This window comes from Pseudophryne corroboree, chromosome 6, assembly GCF_028390025.1.
Source record: "Pseudophryne corroboree isolate aPseCor3 chromosome 6, aPseCor3.hap2, whole genome shotgun sequence".
NCBI lineage: Eukaryota > Metazoa > Chordata > Amphibia > Anura > Myobatrachidae > Pseudophryne > Pseudophryne corroboree.
Window position 1 is genome coordinate 375,795,406 of NC_086449.1, and position 15,074 is coordinate 375,810,479.

The window sequence follows — 15,074 nt, forward strand, 5'->3', positions numbered from 1 at the left end:
CGGGAATGTACGCTCGCCGTGGTGGGGCTTGCGAATAGTACCCTCAGGAGCTCAGTGTCCTGTCAGCGGGGAACGGGACCATTAACCCTTCAAGAGGTTGGGCGGTTCCCACCCCCAAGTCCCACGAAGCAGGCAGGCTGGTGCCAACCAGCCCTGCCTGAAAACAACAAACATACAATAAATGCAAAAAACTCTTCAGGAGCTTCCTTCAGCGTGACCGGCTCCTCCGGGCACATTTTCTAAACGGAGCCTGGTATGAGAGGCATAGAGGGAGGAGCAAGCCCACACTATCAAATTCTTAAAGTGCCCATGGCTCATAGTGGACCTGTCTATACCCCATGGTACTAAATGGAACACCAGTATCCTCTAGGATGTAAGAGAAAAACAGGGAAGGACATCTCTACAGTGGCTACTTATCAGAGCACTTTTTTTCCTTTTAGCAAACTGACATTTGTCCTTAAATTAACAATGCCAGTTGATTAATATGGTAAAAAAAAAAAAAAAAAAAAAGCTGGGACTCCGGGATAAGTTTCCGGACCTCTGTATTTACAAGGTCGTGGCATCCGAAAACAGGCTATTTATCGTGAATTTCTACTTTGAGCCAGAATGTAGTTATGTGACCGCCAGTCACAATACAGACATCTACATCCCACCACCTCAAAATCCTGACAGTCAGCATGCCGACTAACAGGGACTAATCCCACTCGTGGGTGTCCATGACACTCAGAGTGGGAATAGAACCTGTGGCGAGACCGCAAGGGGCTTCATTTTGCTCGCCTCACCCCCTGCCGGCATTCTACTCCCCGGGATCCTGGCGTCTGTATCGTGACCGACGGGATCCCAATCGCCGGTCACCTATACCCAAACCTTTGAGCCTACTCAGACTTTAAAAAAAAAAAAAAAAAAAATCTATGTTAACAGCAACCTGTGGACTGCCTTCAAGGCTAATTGAATAGCCCCAGTGGATCAACTAGCTCGCAGTAAATGACCACGATTAAGTGAATTTCCCCATGTCTGATGCTTTTATATTAAAAAGCATATTAAAAAAACATGTTCTTCAGAAATCTTGCATAAACAGGAGTGTATTTAGAACATAAGATGGGCTAAACATAATAGGTCACGAATTAGCAAAAGTGACAACTTTCTGGCTATTTTATTGCTGGATATAAAGATTTTGCCTATCAAAAAAAAAATAATAATAATAAAAACTGCACTTTAAATCCAGCATAATATCTGACAAATTGTAGCCAAATCAGCAACTATTACATTTTGCTGTTGTGTTTAATGTATGGCCAAATAAACAATGGGATCAAACATTTTTATGATGATGTGACACTGTTCTGATCTAGTGTGGGTGAGGCACTACACAACTTACACAGAAAAGGACATTATTAAATCAGTACTTGGTATTGACATTTAATTTGTAAAATGTTTAGTTCCAATGTAAGTGTATACCAGATTATATGACCCTATCATACATGAAACTTCCGACTCATCTCCCCCCACACCCCTTCCACTCCCATCACCCCATTTTATTTCTGTACCAATTCTAGAAGCCACATCATTTAAATCCTGAACTTTATTGCTTTTAAGTAAACTATTTGGCTGAACTCACAAATATTCATAATGGATAGTCAGCGGTGTCAGAAAAATAGGTTTAAACCACAAAATGGCTGCCCCCTCAGATGAATGCTGTTTATAATTTATAGACATGCTTATAGAAAATTTGCTTACGTGGAAGAACTTCCACCTACATGGAAAGCACAGCAAGTACACCCAACAACCCATAGGGTGCCCACTTTTGGTGCAGTGTATAGAGATCAGGCTTAGATAAAATGGATTAAATTTACATATGACACTGAACATTGTATTTAACATAAGGCTGTGTGTCCACCCACACCCCAGGGCATGCAGGGCTGTCACATATCTTCTGCTCTTAAACGCAGAACAAAAAATATGGCGTTGTATACGACCCGCGGGAGCACGCATCATATACAATATCACCCGTATACACGGTCGGATGTGACAGATATATCGTATGAGCCAGTGGGATGAAGAACATGAATGACTTTGGTTTTAGAGATGTTTGGCGGGATGCAATGGAGTCCAAAATTGCCAAAGGTACAGCATGCCAGCTGATCTCAGACATTTTGCTAAAGGGCCAAATACTTACAAGGCAAAACCATGCCTTGTAAGTGACTGCCCATTTACAAAAACGTCCACAATCGGCCAGCATCCTACACCTCTGGCGATCTCAGACACCATTACATCCCACCAGTTGAGTTTGATATATAACTGGAACATCCAAGAGGAAACTTCCAACACACAGGGCGAGACACGAAAGGGGACATACTGTGAAAGGTCTGGGATGGGGAGATAAATCTGGGTATCCGCACTGGAGACTGAAGGCGTCATTGGGGGCAATTCAATTGTTTTAACCGCCGTGATAATTAATGGGCCTCCGACAAAGAAGTTCAGTTGTTCTGGACACCCATTACCTCATCCTACAAAGACAGGGTTAGTTGCGTATAGCGGCTAAACCCTTCTACACTTACTCCTGATTAGGGCACGCAAACCACATGGTTTTTACTTGCTAAGTACCTCAGAAGGCTGTGATCGAAAATGTTCCTCCCCAAACCAACAAGGGGCATTTCATGGGGGAGAAGGAACTACATTTTCTTCTTTGCTGCTTTAATTGGCGCAAGATAGAGCAATTCAATTGTTTTGCTGCACCCAATAGTTATTGAGCTTGTCGCACCCAAAAACACCGGGTTTAGCAGCGTAAAGCAAGTAAACCAGTCTTACGTCGTCGTTAGAGCGGCCAAGCCACAGACTTTGATGGTTTCTGCTTGCCACCTCAGGAGTGTGCGAGCAGAAATATGGGCAACTGCAGCATTTGCGCCTGATCGGAGCAACAATTGAATTGCTCCTTTGGGCACCTGTAAAAACTGCGATTAAACAATTTAATTAATCCCAAATACTAAACTAGATCCAAGACATCTGACTAAAGAGGGGTACACACATAGCGATTTTTGCTTCATTTCTAAGCAATCTGACTAGATTGCTTATAAATTAAGCACACAATGCCCCGTGTGTATGCCCCATAGCGATAGCTATGCGCTGCCCCCCATAGTTATCACTGGCTCTAGATTGTGCCTGCATGCAGGCACAATCTTGCTAGATTGCGAGGCTCTTATTGAGCCTTGCGGTCTAGTTAAGATCAGGCTAGCACACATCGCATTGTAACAGTACGATATTTCATTGAATTACTGTGTTGAAAAAAAATAAAAAGGGGGGGGGGGGGGGGGGGAGGACTCGAGATTTATGGTAGACTTACCATTGTTAAATATTTCTGCGAGGTACACTGGATTCCACAGGGTACCACATCGGGGGTGTAGAGTTGGCTCTTAATCCGAGGCACCAACAGGCTAAAGCTTTGACTGTTTCCAGGATGCACTGCACCGCCTCCTCTATGGCCCCGCCTCCAGGCACTAGAGCTCATTTTTGTTAACCAGCTTAATGCAGTAGCAGGTAAGAGATGGTAGATGTTAGTCACATAGAACCACATTCTCACGACAGGAGAAGGGAGTAGCGGCTAATGCCATACAAACCCAAAGAAGCTAAGTGCGTCAGGGTGTGCGCCCTGTGGAATCCAGTGTACCTCGCAGAAAGATTTAACAATGGTTAAGTCTACCATAACACTCCTTTTCTGCAGTGGGGTACACTGGTGTTCCACAGGGAACAACATCGGGGATGTCCTAAAGCAGTTCCTCATGGGTGGGGACACACTGTAGCGGGCACAAGAAACCGGCGTCCAAAGGAAACATCCTGGGAGGCGGAAGTATCAAAGGCATAGAACCTGATGAACGTGTTCACGGAGGACTACGTAGCAGCCTTGCACAATTGTTCTGCAGAAGCGCCACGGCGGGCCACCCAAGAAGGTCCAACCGACCAAGTAGAATGGGCCTTGATAGCAGCAGGAGCTGGTAGCCAGCCTGTGCATAAGCTTGTGCAATCACCATTCTAACCCATCTGGCCAAGGTTCGCTTTTTTGCAGAACAGCCACGTTTGTGAAAACCAAAAAGTACAAAAAGAGAATCTGACCTCCCGATAGAGGCAGTCCTTTCCACATAAATACGGAGAGCCCGTACCACGTCCACAGATCTTTCCTTGGAGTACAAACCAGAAGAGATGAAGGACGGAACCACAATCTCCTGGTTAAGGTGAAAAGAGGATACCACCTTAGGTAAATAACCAAGGCGAGTTCGAAGAACTGCCCGGTCACAGTGAAACATCTGAAAGGTGCTTTGTCCTGTCGTCCACCCTAAGTCAGACACCGTTCTAGCAGAGGCAATAGCCAACAGAATCATTACCTTAAGCGTAAGGCATTTAAGGTCCACAGACTCAAGAGGTTCAAATGGAGACTCTTGCAGGTTATTTAGGACAACAGACAGATCCCATGGAGCCACAGAAGGGACATAGGGAGGCTGAATCCTTAGAACATCCTGAGTGAAAGTGTGAATGTCAGGAAGAGACGCAATTTTTCTCTGAAACCACACCGACAAGGCAGATATATGAACCTTGATGGGAGGCCAGACGAAGGCCCAAGTCTAGGCTTTGTTGTAGAAAAGCTGGAAGTTTGAAAGTATATACACATCATAATTCTTAGCTTCACACCATGTGAAGTAAGAATTCCAGACCCTGTAATAAATCAGAGTTGAAGCTGGTTTACGGGCTTTCAACATAGTATGAATGACCACCTCAGAGAATCTTTTGCTCTCAGGAGTGATGCTTCAAGAGCCACGCCGTCAAAGACAGTCTGGCCAGGTCCGGGTAGACACAAGGGCCCTGAACGAGGTGGTCTGGGCGTTGAGGAATTAGAAGAGGACGCTCTATTGAGAGACCCTTCAGGTCTGCGAACCAATGCAGTCTGGGCCACGCTGGAGCGATTAGAAGTAGTATCCGCCTTCTTGCTTGAACTTCCGTATTATCCTGGGCAGGAGTGATACTGGAGGGAACACATATGGCAGCCGAAAGTTCCATGGAATTGCCAGTGTGTCCACGAACGCTGCTTTAGGATCCCTTGTCCTTGCTCCGGAACATTGAGATTGTGTCGAGATGCCAACAGGTCCACATCTGGTAAGCCCCACTTGTCCACTAGGAGTTGAAAGACTTCGAGATAAAGACACCACTCTCCGGCGAGCACGTCCCGACAACTGAGGAAGTCCGCTTCCCATTTGAGGACTCCCGGAATGAACACTGCCAATATGGCTGGCAGATGGCGTTACGCCCATCAGAGGATTTTTGACACTTCCATCATTGCCATGTGGCTTTGCATGCCACCTTGATGATTTATGTACGCCACAGTGGTGGCGTTGTCCGATTGTACTTGAACAGGCCTGTTCTGTACCAGAGGCAGGGTCAGTATCAATGCACCGAACACTGCCCGCAATTCCAGAATGTTTATCTGGAGGAGAGACTCCTCTCTGGTCCACCGACCCTGGAGAGAGAGAGTGTTGCTCCAACACCGCGCCCCCAACCTCGCAGACTGGCATCCATTGTCAGGAGGACCCAGTTGGAGATCCAGAAGGGACGGCCCCTGCTCAACTGTTGGTCCTGTAGCCACCAGCTCAGTGACAGACGAACCTCCGGAGTCAAGGAGATCATTTGAGACCTGATCCTGTGGGGCAGGCCGTCCCACTGAGAAAGGATTAACCTCTGCTGAGGGCGGGAATGAAATGGAGCGTGCTCTACCATGTCGAATACCGACACCTTGAGGCCTAGTACTTGCATCGCCGAGTGTACTGATCCTCTCTTGCCAGAGAGTAAGTCTGATCCTGTCCTGAAGTTTCAGGACCTTCTCTGGAGACAAGTACAATCGTTGTTTGTGCGTGTCCAACAATGCCCCCAGGTGCACCATGCTGAGCAGGGAACAGCGAGGACTTCCTCCAGTTGATGAGCCATCCGTGGGCTTGTAGGAATTGGACCGTCAGTTCCAGATGAGGAAAACCTCAGGGGAGTTCGCCAGGATCAGCAAGTAGTCCAGATAAAGCATGATCCTGACACCCCGACAGCGGAGAAGAGCTGTCATGACTGCCATGACCTTGGTGAAGATCCGATGAGCTGTGGTCAGTCCGAAAGGCAAGGTCTGAAATTGATAATGTAGGTTGCCAATAGCAAACCCCAGATATTGCTAATGCGACATGGCAATAGGAATGTGCATGTAAGCATCCTGTATGTCCAGGGATACCATATAGTCCTTGGGTTCCATGGCCAGTACAATGGAACGCAGCGTTTCCATACAGAATTTGGATACCCTCACAAATTTGTTCAAAGATTTGAGGTTGAGTACAGGCCGGGAGGACCCATTTGGTTTCGGGACTAGAAACAGGGTTGAATAGTAGCCCCTGTCTCTTTGAGACAGAGGTACCGGCACAATCACTCCAGTATCTAGGAGAGATTGTACAACTAAGTGCAAAATCTGTGCTTTCAGCGGATAACCATCGAGCAAAACTGGTGAGGGGGACGTCTCTTGGAGGAGATCGCGTACCCGTGAGAGAACTTCCCACACGCAGGCGTCTGAAGTGGTCTTTGACCAGGCCTGGGTGAACTGCAGAAGTCGGCCTCCTACCCTAGGGTCCCACAGGGGGAAGCCCGCCCAGTCATGCCGCAGGCTTGTCCTGTTTGGAAGCAGGCTGACGGGCGGCCCAAGATTGCTTAGACTTGGGCTTGATGGCTTTGGAAGTACGAGCATGTCTCAGGTACACCTGACTCTTTGTTTTACCTGGAGGTCGAAAGGAACGAAAAGTGGTACTCGCCTTCAAAGCAGAAGGATTAGTACTTGGGAGAAATGCAGTCTCAGCTGTTGCGAAGTCAGTCACGATCTTGTTCAGATCCTCTCCAAATAGTATGTCTCCCTTAAAAGGGAGAACCTCCAAGGTCTTTTTGGAGTCCAGGTCCACTTTCCAGGACCTTAACCACAAAATCCGGCAAGTCAGGATAGACGTAGTAGACGCCTTGGCTGCCATTATGCCTGCATCAGAGGTCGCCTCCTGAATATAGTGAGAGGCTGTGGTAATATAAGACAGATATTGTCTGGCAGTGTCGGAAAAATTTTGAGGAACCCATGCTTCAATAGCTTTTGCAGCCCAAGATGCTGCCATAGTGGGTCTATGCACAGCACCGGTAAGTGTGTAAATAGACTTCAGGCATCCCTCCACACACTTATCAGTCAGTTCCTTCAGTGAGGTGACAGGCAGAGTAGAAGATACCACTAGACAGGCGACATGAGAGTCCACCGGCGGTGGAGGTGCCCACTTGTTACTCAACTTTGCAGGGTAATGAGCTAGCATCTTTTTGGACAGGGAAATTTTGGACAGGGAAATTTTCTTCCCTGGAGAGGACCAGGAATACTGATGTATGTCAACTAAAAGATCAGAATGTGTAAAACTACTTTAGCAACCTTCTGACTTTTCTTAATCAGGTTTCTTAGATGTAGCAGGGGGATCAATATCATTATCAATCTGGAGAATGAGCTTGATAGCCTCCACTAGGTCAAGATCATCAACTTGAGTTGTAGATTCCTCATCAGAAGCAACTGTATCAGCGTCTGACGGATCAGTATAATCCCCATCCTCATCGGAAGAATCATCCAAAACGTTAGTGGACTGTGAGGAAGAAATGGCCCGTTTAGAGGACCCCTTGGCCCCAGCAGGGCTAAGGGTAGGCTTTTGTCTAACAAAAGACTGATTTAATTGTTGTAACTGGGTAGACAGAGCATCCACGGGTTGACTACAGGGACAATATGTGGCTGCAATGGCACAGGAGGTTCCACAGGGGGCGTAAGCTGCGTTACAAGCGTCAACAATATATTTGAAAAGGCAGCCCAAGGTGGGTCTTGATCTGCCACAGGTGCTGCAAACTGACTCGAAGGTGCAGGGCACGCAGTACCTGAACCCTCAACGGAAATCTTTTCCTCAGACAAATCCGTAGCGCCAGCACTGCATGATGCAGGAGCGGCAGCGGATTTCCCACCCTGTGTAGCAGACATTATTGGGAATGTAGGTTTAGGGCGCAGCAGTACAATATAGCCAGACAAACAGAATACCTGCAAAAAAAAAAACACCTGTGTTATGCGATAGCAAATGCAAAGCACAAAACAGAGCGTTGTGAGGTGACTGAAACACACAGTGAAAAATATAGAACAGTATATCCTGTGGAACACTATATTTGAAATGAGACCCTGACGCACTTAGACCTACAAGGTACAGAATATAGTGATAGCAATACGTGTGATACACAGAATCGAGTCCACACAGCAGCTATAGGCACACACAGTCACAGATATAATGCAGACATTATTACATATGAACAATAAGACTGCACTGGACTAGTAGATCTACATATAGATATGTATGTACACAGATATAACAATGCACAGTAAACACTGGATATTTATCACAGAATACTTGTACTAAATATTAATATAGCAGTACACTTGTTCTTAACTAACACTGTCTAAAATGACATGTAGAATACTTAAGTGTCTGTAAATGTACAGCGCTGACAAGACAGGCGGTTTTACAGAGGAGACAGTGCCCAGCAGTCCCGGAGATCAGCCTAGCTATGTAATGGCGCCAAAATCTCTTCAGGGAGGGAGTGAGTGAGTGAATGAGTGAGTGAGAGATGCAGCTCCAGGGCGGGAACACCAGCAGTAGCTGGCGCCCGGAGCTTGGGGAGGGGCTACAGGTCAGCGCCTTATCCCCTCTGCTGGACTTCACCACCGGGTACTATTGAGCCTATATTAAACGGATTTTAGTAAATCCGACCTGTGCTCCCTGCCCTGGTGGATATAGCGGGGTCCCTGCACGGCCACAGTGTCCATGCCAGCAGCGCGATCAGTCGCCTGGGACCGCAACCGGATCACGATTTACCGGCGAGTCCCACCTGGGGGACTCTCTTACCTCCTCCCTGTCGTGCAGCCACGCGATCTAGGAGAGCAGCAGTGGTGGTATGCCTAGAAACTGGTGTGTCCCCGCTGCAAGTACCCGGGATCCAGGCCGCGGGAGTATGCAATGACAATGGGGGAGGTGATGGAGCCGCAGCACAGCATGTCAGAATGACATAAAAGTGCTGTAGACCTTGAAGTTTCCTTAAAAAGCTCTTTTCAGGGCTGCCTAGCGCAGCCCCCCTGTTAGTAACCTACACTGCAGGCACCAACTTACAAACTGAGCTCCAGTGCCTGGAGGCGGGGCTATAGAGGAGGCAGTGCAGTGCATCCTGGGAACAGTCAAAGCTTTAGCCTGTTGGTGCCTCGGATCAAGATCCAACTCTACACCCCCGATGTTATTACCTGTGGAATACCAGTGTACCCCGCTGCAGAAATATACATAGCACAAACACATAACACAGCGTTTTACAGAAAACAGGACAGATTTAACGAAGTTCGAGTTTGCCGGAGGTGCAGGTTCCCGGATGATCTCAGACTTTTTATAAAGCGGCAATCATGTACAATGCAAAACAATGCCTTGCACATGATTGCCGCTTTAAAAAAAAAATCCAAGATCAGCCGGGAACCCTCAATGTCCTCAGTGCTGATACACAGAAATGCTAACCACTATGCCAACCAAGCTGACATTCGATTTTTGTTTATTTTTTAATAAAGGAAAAGATTTAACCAAACGCAGACTAGCTACACAGGTAACCATTTTGAGTATTGATTTAAAGATTTCAAAGCACTGGTAATGGTGAAACGCTCAACAAGCTTATATGCATTTGCAAAGATAAAATATTGTTGATTTAACCACCACAATTCCTCAACCCTCCCGAAAACGGCAATGGGATCCGCAGCCATCGATGATCGTTGATCCATCTGGGAATCTGGGAAATGAACCAAGTTAAAAATGCCAGATTCCCCCGATTGCGACAGTTACCGCTCCAGAATGGGGAATCAGGATATTTACATATGTTCAATACTCCCATATATTATATTCCCAATATTTCATGACCCGGCTGTCGGGGGATCGGGGCATTGCACCAATATACCTCATCTCATATGTATGGGGGCCATAACTCACTGCATCTCCTCCCAGTCCTTTATTTATACAATCCAGTGATTGGAGAAAGTGAAGCATAGACACTTTCACAGTGATCAACAGCTGACTATTGTAAAAGCCACTTAAGCCAGAATAATACACTATGCCTATGGTCACATTTACAACCATAAAAGTATAACTAGAAGGGGCGCTTGGTGAACTAGCGAAGCCCAGCCATATACATTTATTTTTTTAGAAAACTCCTATCCATTTGGTATTGTGTGCAATCAGATCAGACATCAAAAAGATTTCCCACCCATTTATATTGAAAGTATTTAACATTAATACAATGTAAAGAGATGACACAATCCAATCAGGTTTAGTGTATTGTGTCAATGTTGACCATGTCAATATCATAATGTCAACACTACATTTGTAAGGTATCACTAATGCGAATGTTGACATTTAATAAGTCTACTTCATGACTGCATACTCATTCAACCGTATATAGATTTATATGCATATTAAGTGAGATTACATTACAGCACAAGCCAATGCATGTACAGTAAAACACCAATTTACCTCATGTTACATAAACAAGTAAAATAAAATACCACCTAAAGCTAATGAATTAAAACGTGATGAGCATCATAATAAAGAAGTGCCATACATTTACTTTTTGTATTGAAAATGAGCTTTAGTTACAGTTTTCTCAGTTTAAAACTGATGAAACCAATAAAAATGCAGCACAAAACTGATTTTACAACTATGTACACACATCCTGCATGGCCAGTCTGTCTCTGTACACAACACTTTCCTTTGTCACTTGATCAGCTGTTTGCTTGGCCCATCCCATCTCCCTGCTTCCGGGTAGTAACAGAAGAGCCAATAGTATGACAGCAAGCTGACAAAACAAGCAGCTCAGCACTCCTGCTCTACTAATGTGCAACAGTTTATTAAGGAAGTTACAGCAAGGGGGGTGGGGGCTGCATATTAACATCAGATACTTTCCAGATCTTTTAAACCATAGGTAACTATACAAGACCTCGGCTTTAATTAGAATCCATTGGAGAGTATAAACAACTTGTCTTAAATAACAGTCTTAAATGATCTGCATTCCAGGAAGAATGAACTGCAATAACGTACATAATCAATGACTTCTACTGGGACAATGTGTGTCACAAATACGTTAGACATATTTATAATGTAAAAGATTCCAGAAGTAGGCAGCAAACAAATAGGACTGGTTGTATGGGAGGGGGAATGAAAACATTTCAGTGAGTCAGAATCTCTGCAGGCTGGTTGTCATTACCAAGGCCAAAACATTTCCACCTCAATATTAAACAGAGCATGTATCTTGAGACAAAAGAAAATGGGAGAACAACAGTAACTCTACCTTGTCCACACACAGATATATTATATATATATATATATATATATATATATATATATATATATATATATAGATAGACAGACAGACATACATACATACATACATACACACACACATAATGATTTGTGCATTTCAAAGTTAATTATTGTATTACATGTTGTAACAAATTTACACTTGCTTTCAGAAAAACAAGGCCACATTCCTCCCCTACGCCATCAGACGTCAACAACATATCCTTTCACAGAAGGCCCACTGCTTAATTTTCTAGGAACAAGACAACAGCTGTAGTGTCCTTTCCTTCTAATACATTTGGGTAAAACAGACTTCAGCAGCAAATTAAAAAGGACTGACAGGAATAACGTTCACACAAAACTGCTTCAGATCAGATCCAAAACACCCCGTCCCTAAAGCACAGCTCCCTTAAAGCTACTGGTGCCAGACAGACCCTAAAATCCAGGCTCTGAAAGCCAAATACTTAAGTCAACTTTTGTACTGCCATAAGGGAGGGGGCTGGTTAGAGGGGTCTGAAGGGCTAACGCTAGAACTATTCACTGCAGACCTGAACTTAGCTGCACACCGTAAATAACATGCTAGAAGAATCCAAGTATAAAAAAAAAAAAAAAAAAAAAAAAAAAAGAGAGGACATTATAATCCCTACCACTAAATTGTGTTTAAGATCTCCTGTTCTCAGACAATGACAGGTGACCCTTTCTTTGCTGGAGTCCTGCATTGCAGACCCGACAAGTCCAATAGGATTCGGTGTTCATTTAATGCAATGACACTTTCAGAAATCATTGTGTCTGAAGCTAGAAACGAACAAAGAACCAGACATGTATTTTAAACCCTCCTGTCAAAATTGCATCTATACACTATGTTCCCTGTGGTTAGAGATCTAATGTAAGCTCAAGGGTGAGGTACCGGGAGCAATTTGCAAATATTATGCTTTGATAAATTTGGCTTTTTATTCTAGACAGGCATTTCAGAGAAGGATAGAACATGTCTAGCAGGGCTCAAAATCTATTTCTGCCATCACAAGCCAGCGTGAAACCAAAGACTGCTTCCTTTTTTGTGCGGTCTTACAATACAACAAATCCACCCTTAAAGAATTAGTGGGGATTCAACCATAGAGAGGAAGAAAAATAGAAATCAGACCAACTTAGACAAAAAGGCCACCATATGGGCACATTAAGGCATGAACCATGGTCTTGTTCACACATATACAAAAATAAAAAAACTCAACTGTTTATTGATATACTTTAAACAAACATTAAAATCAGCCATTTGTAACAAACAAATCTCCAAGTATTGGGAGGTTTGTAAACACTGGAAATGTCACATAACTTAGCACCACATTGAAGCTTGGGATAGTGGGGAGAGGTGAGGGTCTAAAAGAATGTATTTCTGTAACATCACAGCTATCAAAAACCACAAACAGAAAATCTTACCTGATGCTACAACAGCCCAAACCCCTGACAGAAATACATAATCAGGCCAATTCCTCATGTTTACAAGCCCCCTCCTGCATATGCGGCCTGCCAGCCCTGGCACTCAGCAACTACTTGTAAGCTGAATCCCTGCTGACTGCCATTATAGTACACTCACAGTGGTGACATATATATTATATATATATATATATATATATATATATATATATATATATATATATATATATATATATATACATACACACACACACACACACATATATACACATATGCGGACAAAGATATACTCGAAAACACACAGATGAACTCCTATTTGATATTATAGTTACAAAGCCTTCGCAGATCTGGCTGCTACAGGGGCATATCACCATCAGGGCAGCGGCTCCCCCGTGTAGTGCTGCACAGACTCCCCGTTAGCAGACGGTGTAACCGCCACACCGGGGGGCACAGCAGCGGGGAGGAGGCAGAGAAGATGGCAGCAGACACAATGAGGGCACCCCTGGGGGACAATCTGACACGCCAGCAGTGACACGGCGCCTCCCGACCTGCTAGCCCCCGGTACCCCAGCAGCCCCCTCCATTCCCCCCGCAGAAGGATACAGTTTGACAACATCCGTGTCCATTCGCCTCTTGCCCGGGCTGGGAGATGACATGGCTGCAGCTCCCCCCCGGGGTCTCCCACTCCGCTGGATGCACAGGGCTGGGGGGCTGGATGGCGAAGGAGAAAGAGGGGTGCTGCTCTGTCCCGGCGGGGCCTGACACTCACTCGGTGTGTAGTGTAGCTATACGGCTGGGGGGCCGGGCCTCACTATCGGTTCCCCCAGCCCCTGTGGCTGCCGATTCCTCCGCTCACCGGGGACTCCCCGTCAGTACTTAGATCATATAACCGACTACGAGCACCGCTGTCACGTGACTCCGCCAGCAGTGACGCGCGTCGGTCGCGGAGGAAGACTTAAAAACAGAGAGGAGCGGGGCGGGGCCAGGCTGGAGGGGGCGGGGACAGCGGTGTGCTAGCCAAGCCTCTCTTTCGATCGTTGTTCCTCGTTCACCAGCGCTAGTAGCGCTACTATGGGGAGACCGGCAGTCAGGCGGCCGCTTATGTAGGTGGGGGGCGGGGAGCGGCGCTGGGGCTTCTGGGAGTTGTAGTATTTTTCTTTCCTTTCTTTGATAATAATAATTAGAAATTAGTGTCACTGTGTGAAAGAATGAGATAAGCAATGAGTGCGGGTCACATTTCAATATAAGACATTCTTATAGTACCTCACACACTTTTACTCAGTAATGATTTGTCGTGAGGGTTACAGGCCCCAAATTAGTTTTTCCTTATCCTAATATTAAACTCAGCTTATTGAACACATCCTATATATTAAAAGGTTAACGCTGCGCTTCACCTCTATGGAGGAATTCAAGTGTTGCTCTGTCTGGGCGCGCACAGCCGCTGATGTTACTGTGATGTTCTGTCATTTTGACGGGCTGGTAGTTAGTTAAAGATGATTGCTTAAAGGCCCCATACATTAGTGCGATATTGCCTGTTTTCATGCAGTTTAGACGGATTGCATGAAAAGTGTCACATTGCATGTCCTTTTCTTGAGTTTGCGATGCAATGCGCCTTTCCGTGTCTCCCATCGTAATCGCAGATCACACATGCTGCACGCGAGATTTATCTCAATTGCATGGAAATAGGTTTAATAATACCCCTTTCACACTGCCAATGCCGGATCCCACCCGGGAATTGGAAACAGGTCCTTCCCGGGTGGGATCCGGCATTGGCAGCTGCTGCAGGCTTCCCCGACCCAGCAATATGCCGGGCGGGTTGCCATAGCAGCAGGAAGCGGGGGCGGAGGTGGAGGCAGCGCTGGGAGATGAGATCATCTCCGCGCCGCCTCTCCTTGCTGTAGAAAACAGGTCCCGGGACGCATCGACCCAGGAGCCCGTTTACGCAGCCACTGACCCGGTATTCAACCCGGGTATAACACTGCCTTATTCCCGGGTTGAATTGCCAGGTCAGACGACCCGCGATTTCGGCTATGCCCCTTTCACACTGCACGCCGACCCGTGTCGACCCGGCAATATGCTGGGTCGAAACCGGGTTATTTGTGAGGTGTGAAAAGGGTATAACATTAGATTGCATGAGATAAATCACATGTAAAAATACACTCAAGTAACAAATCGCAATCTCAGGGCTCCCGGGAAGCTCGCAGCC

General features: G+C 45.8%; 1 protein-coding gene across 1 annotated transcript in view; it reads right to left on the bottom strand.

The window, feature by feature from the left end:
- UBE2H (ubiquitin conjugating enzyme E2 H) overlaps positions 1 to 13,889 on the bottom strand; it is a 156,853-nt gene extending 142,964 nt beyond the window's left edge. The window contains exon 1 of the mRNA XM_063926735.1: positions 13,472 to 13,889. Coding sequence (XP_063782805.1) covers positions 13,472 to 13,524 — 53 coding nt within the window. The 5' untranslated portion in view covers positions 13,525 to 13,889. The remainder of the gene's footprint in view (positions 1 to 13,471) is intronic.
- Positions 13,890 to 15,074: the final 1,185 nt, after the last annotated feature.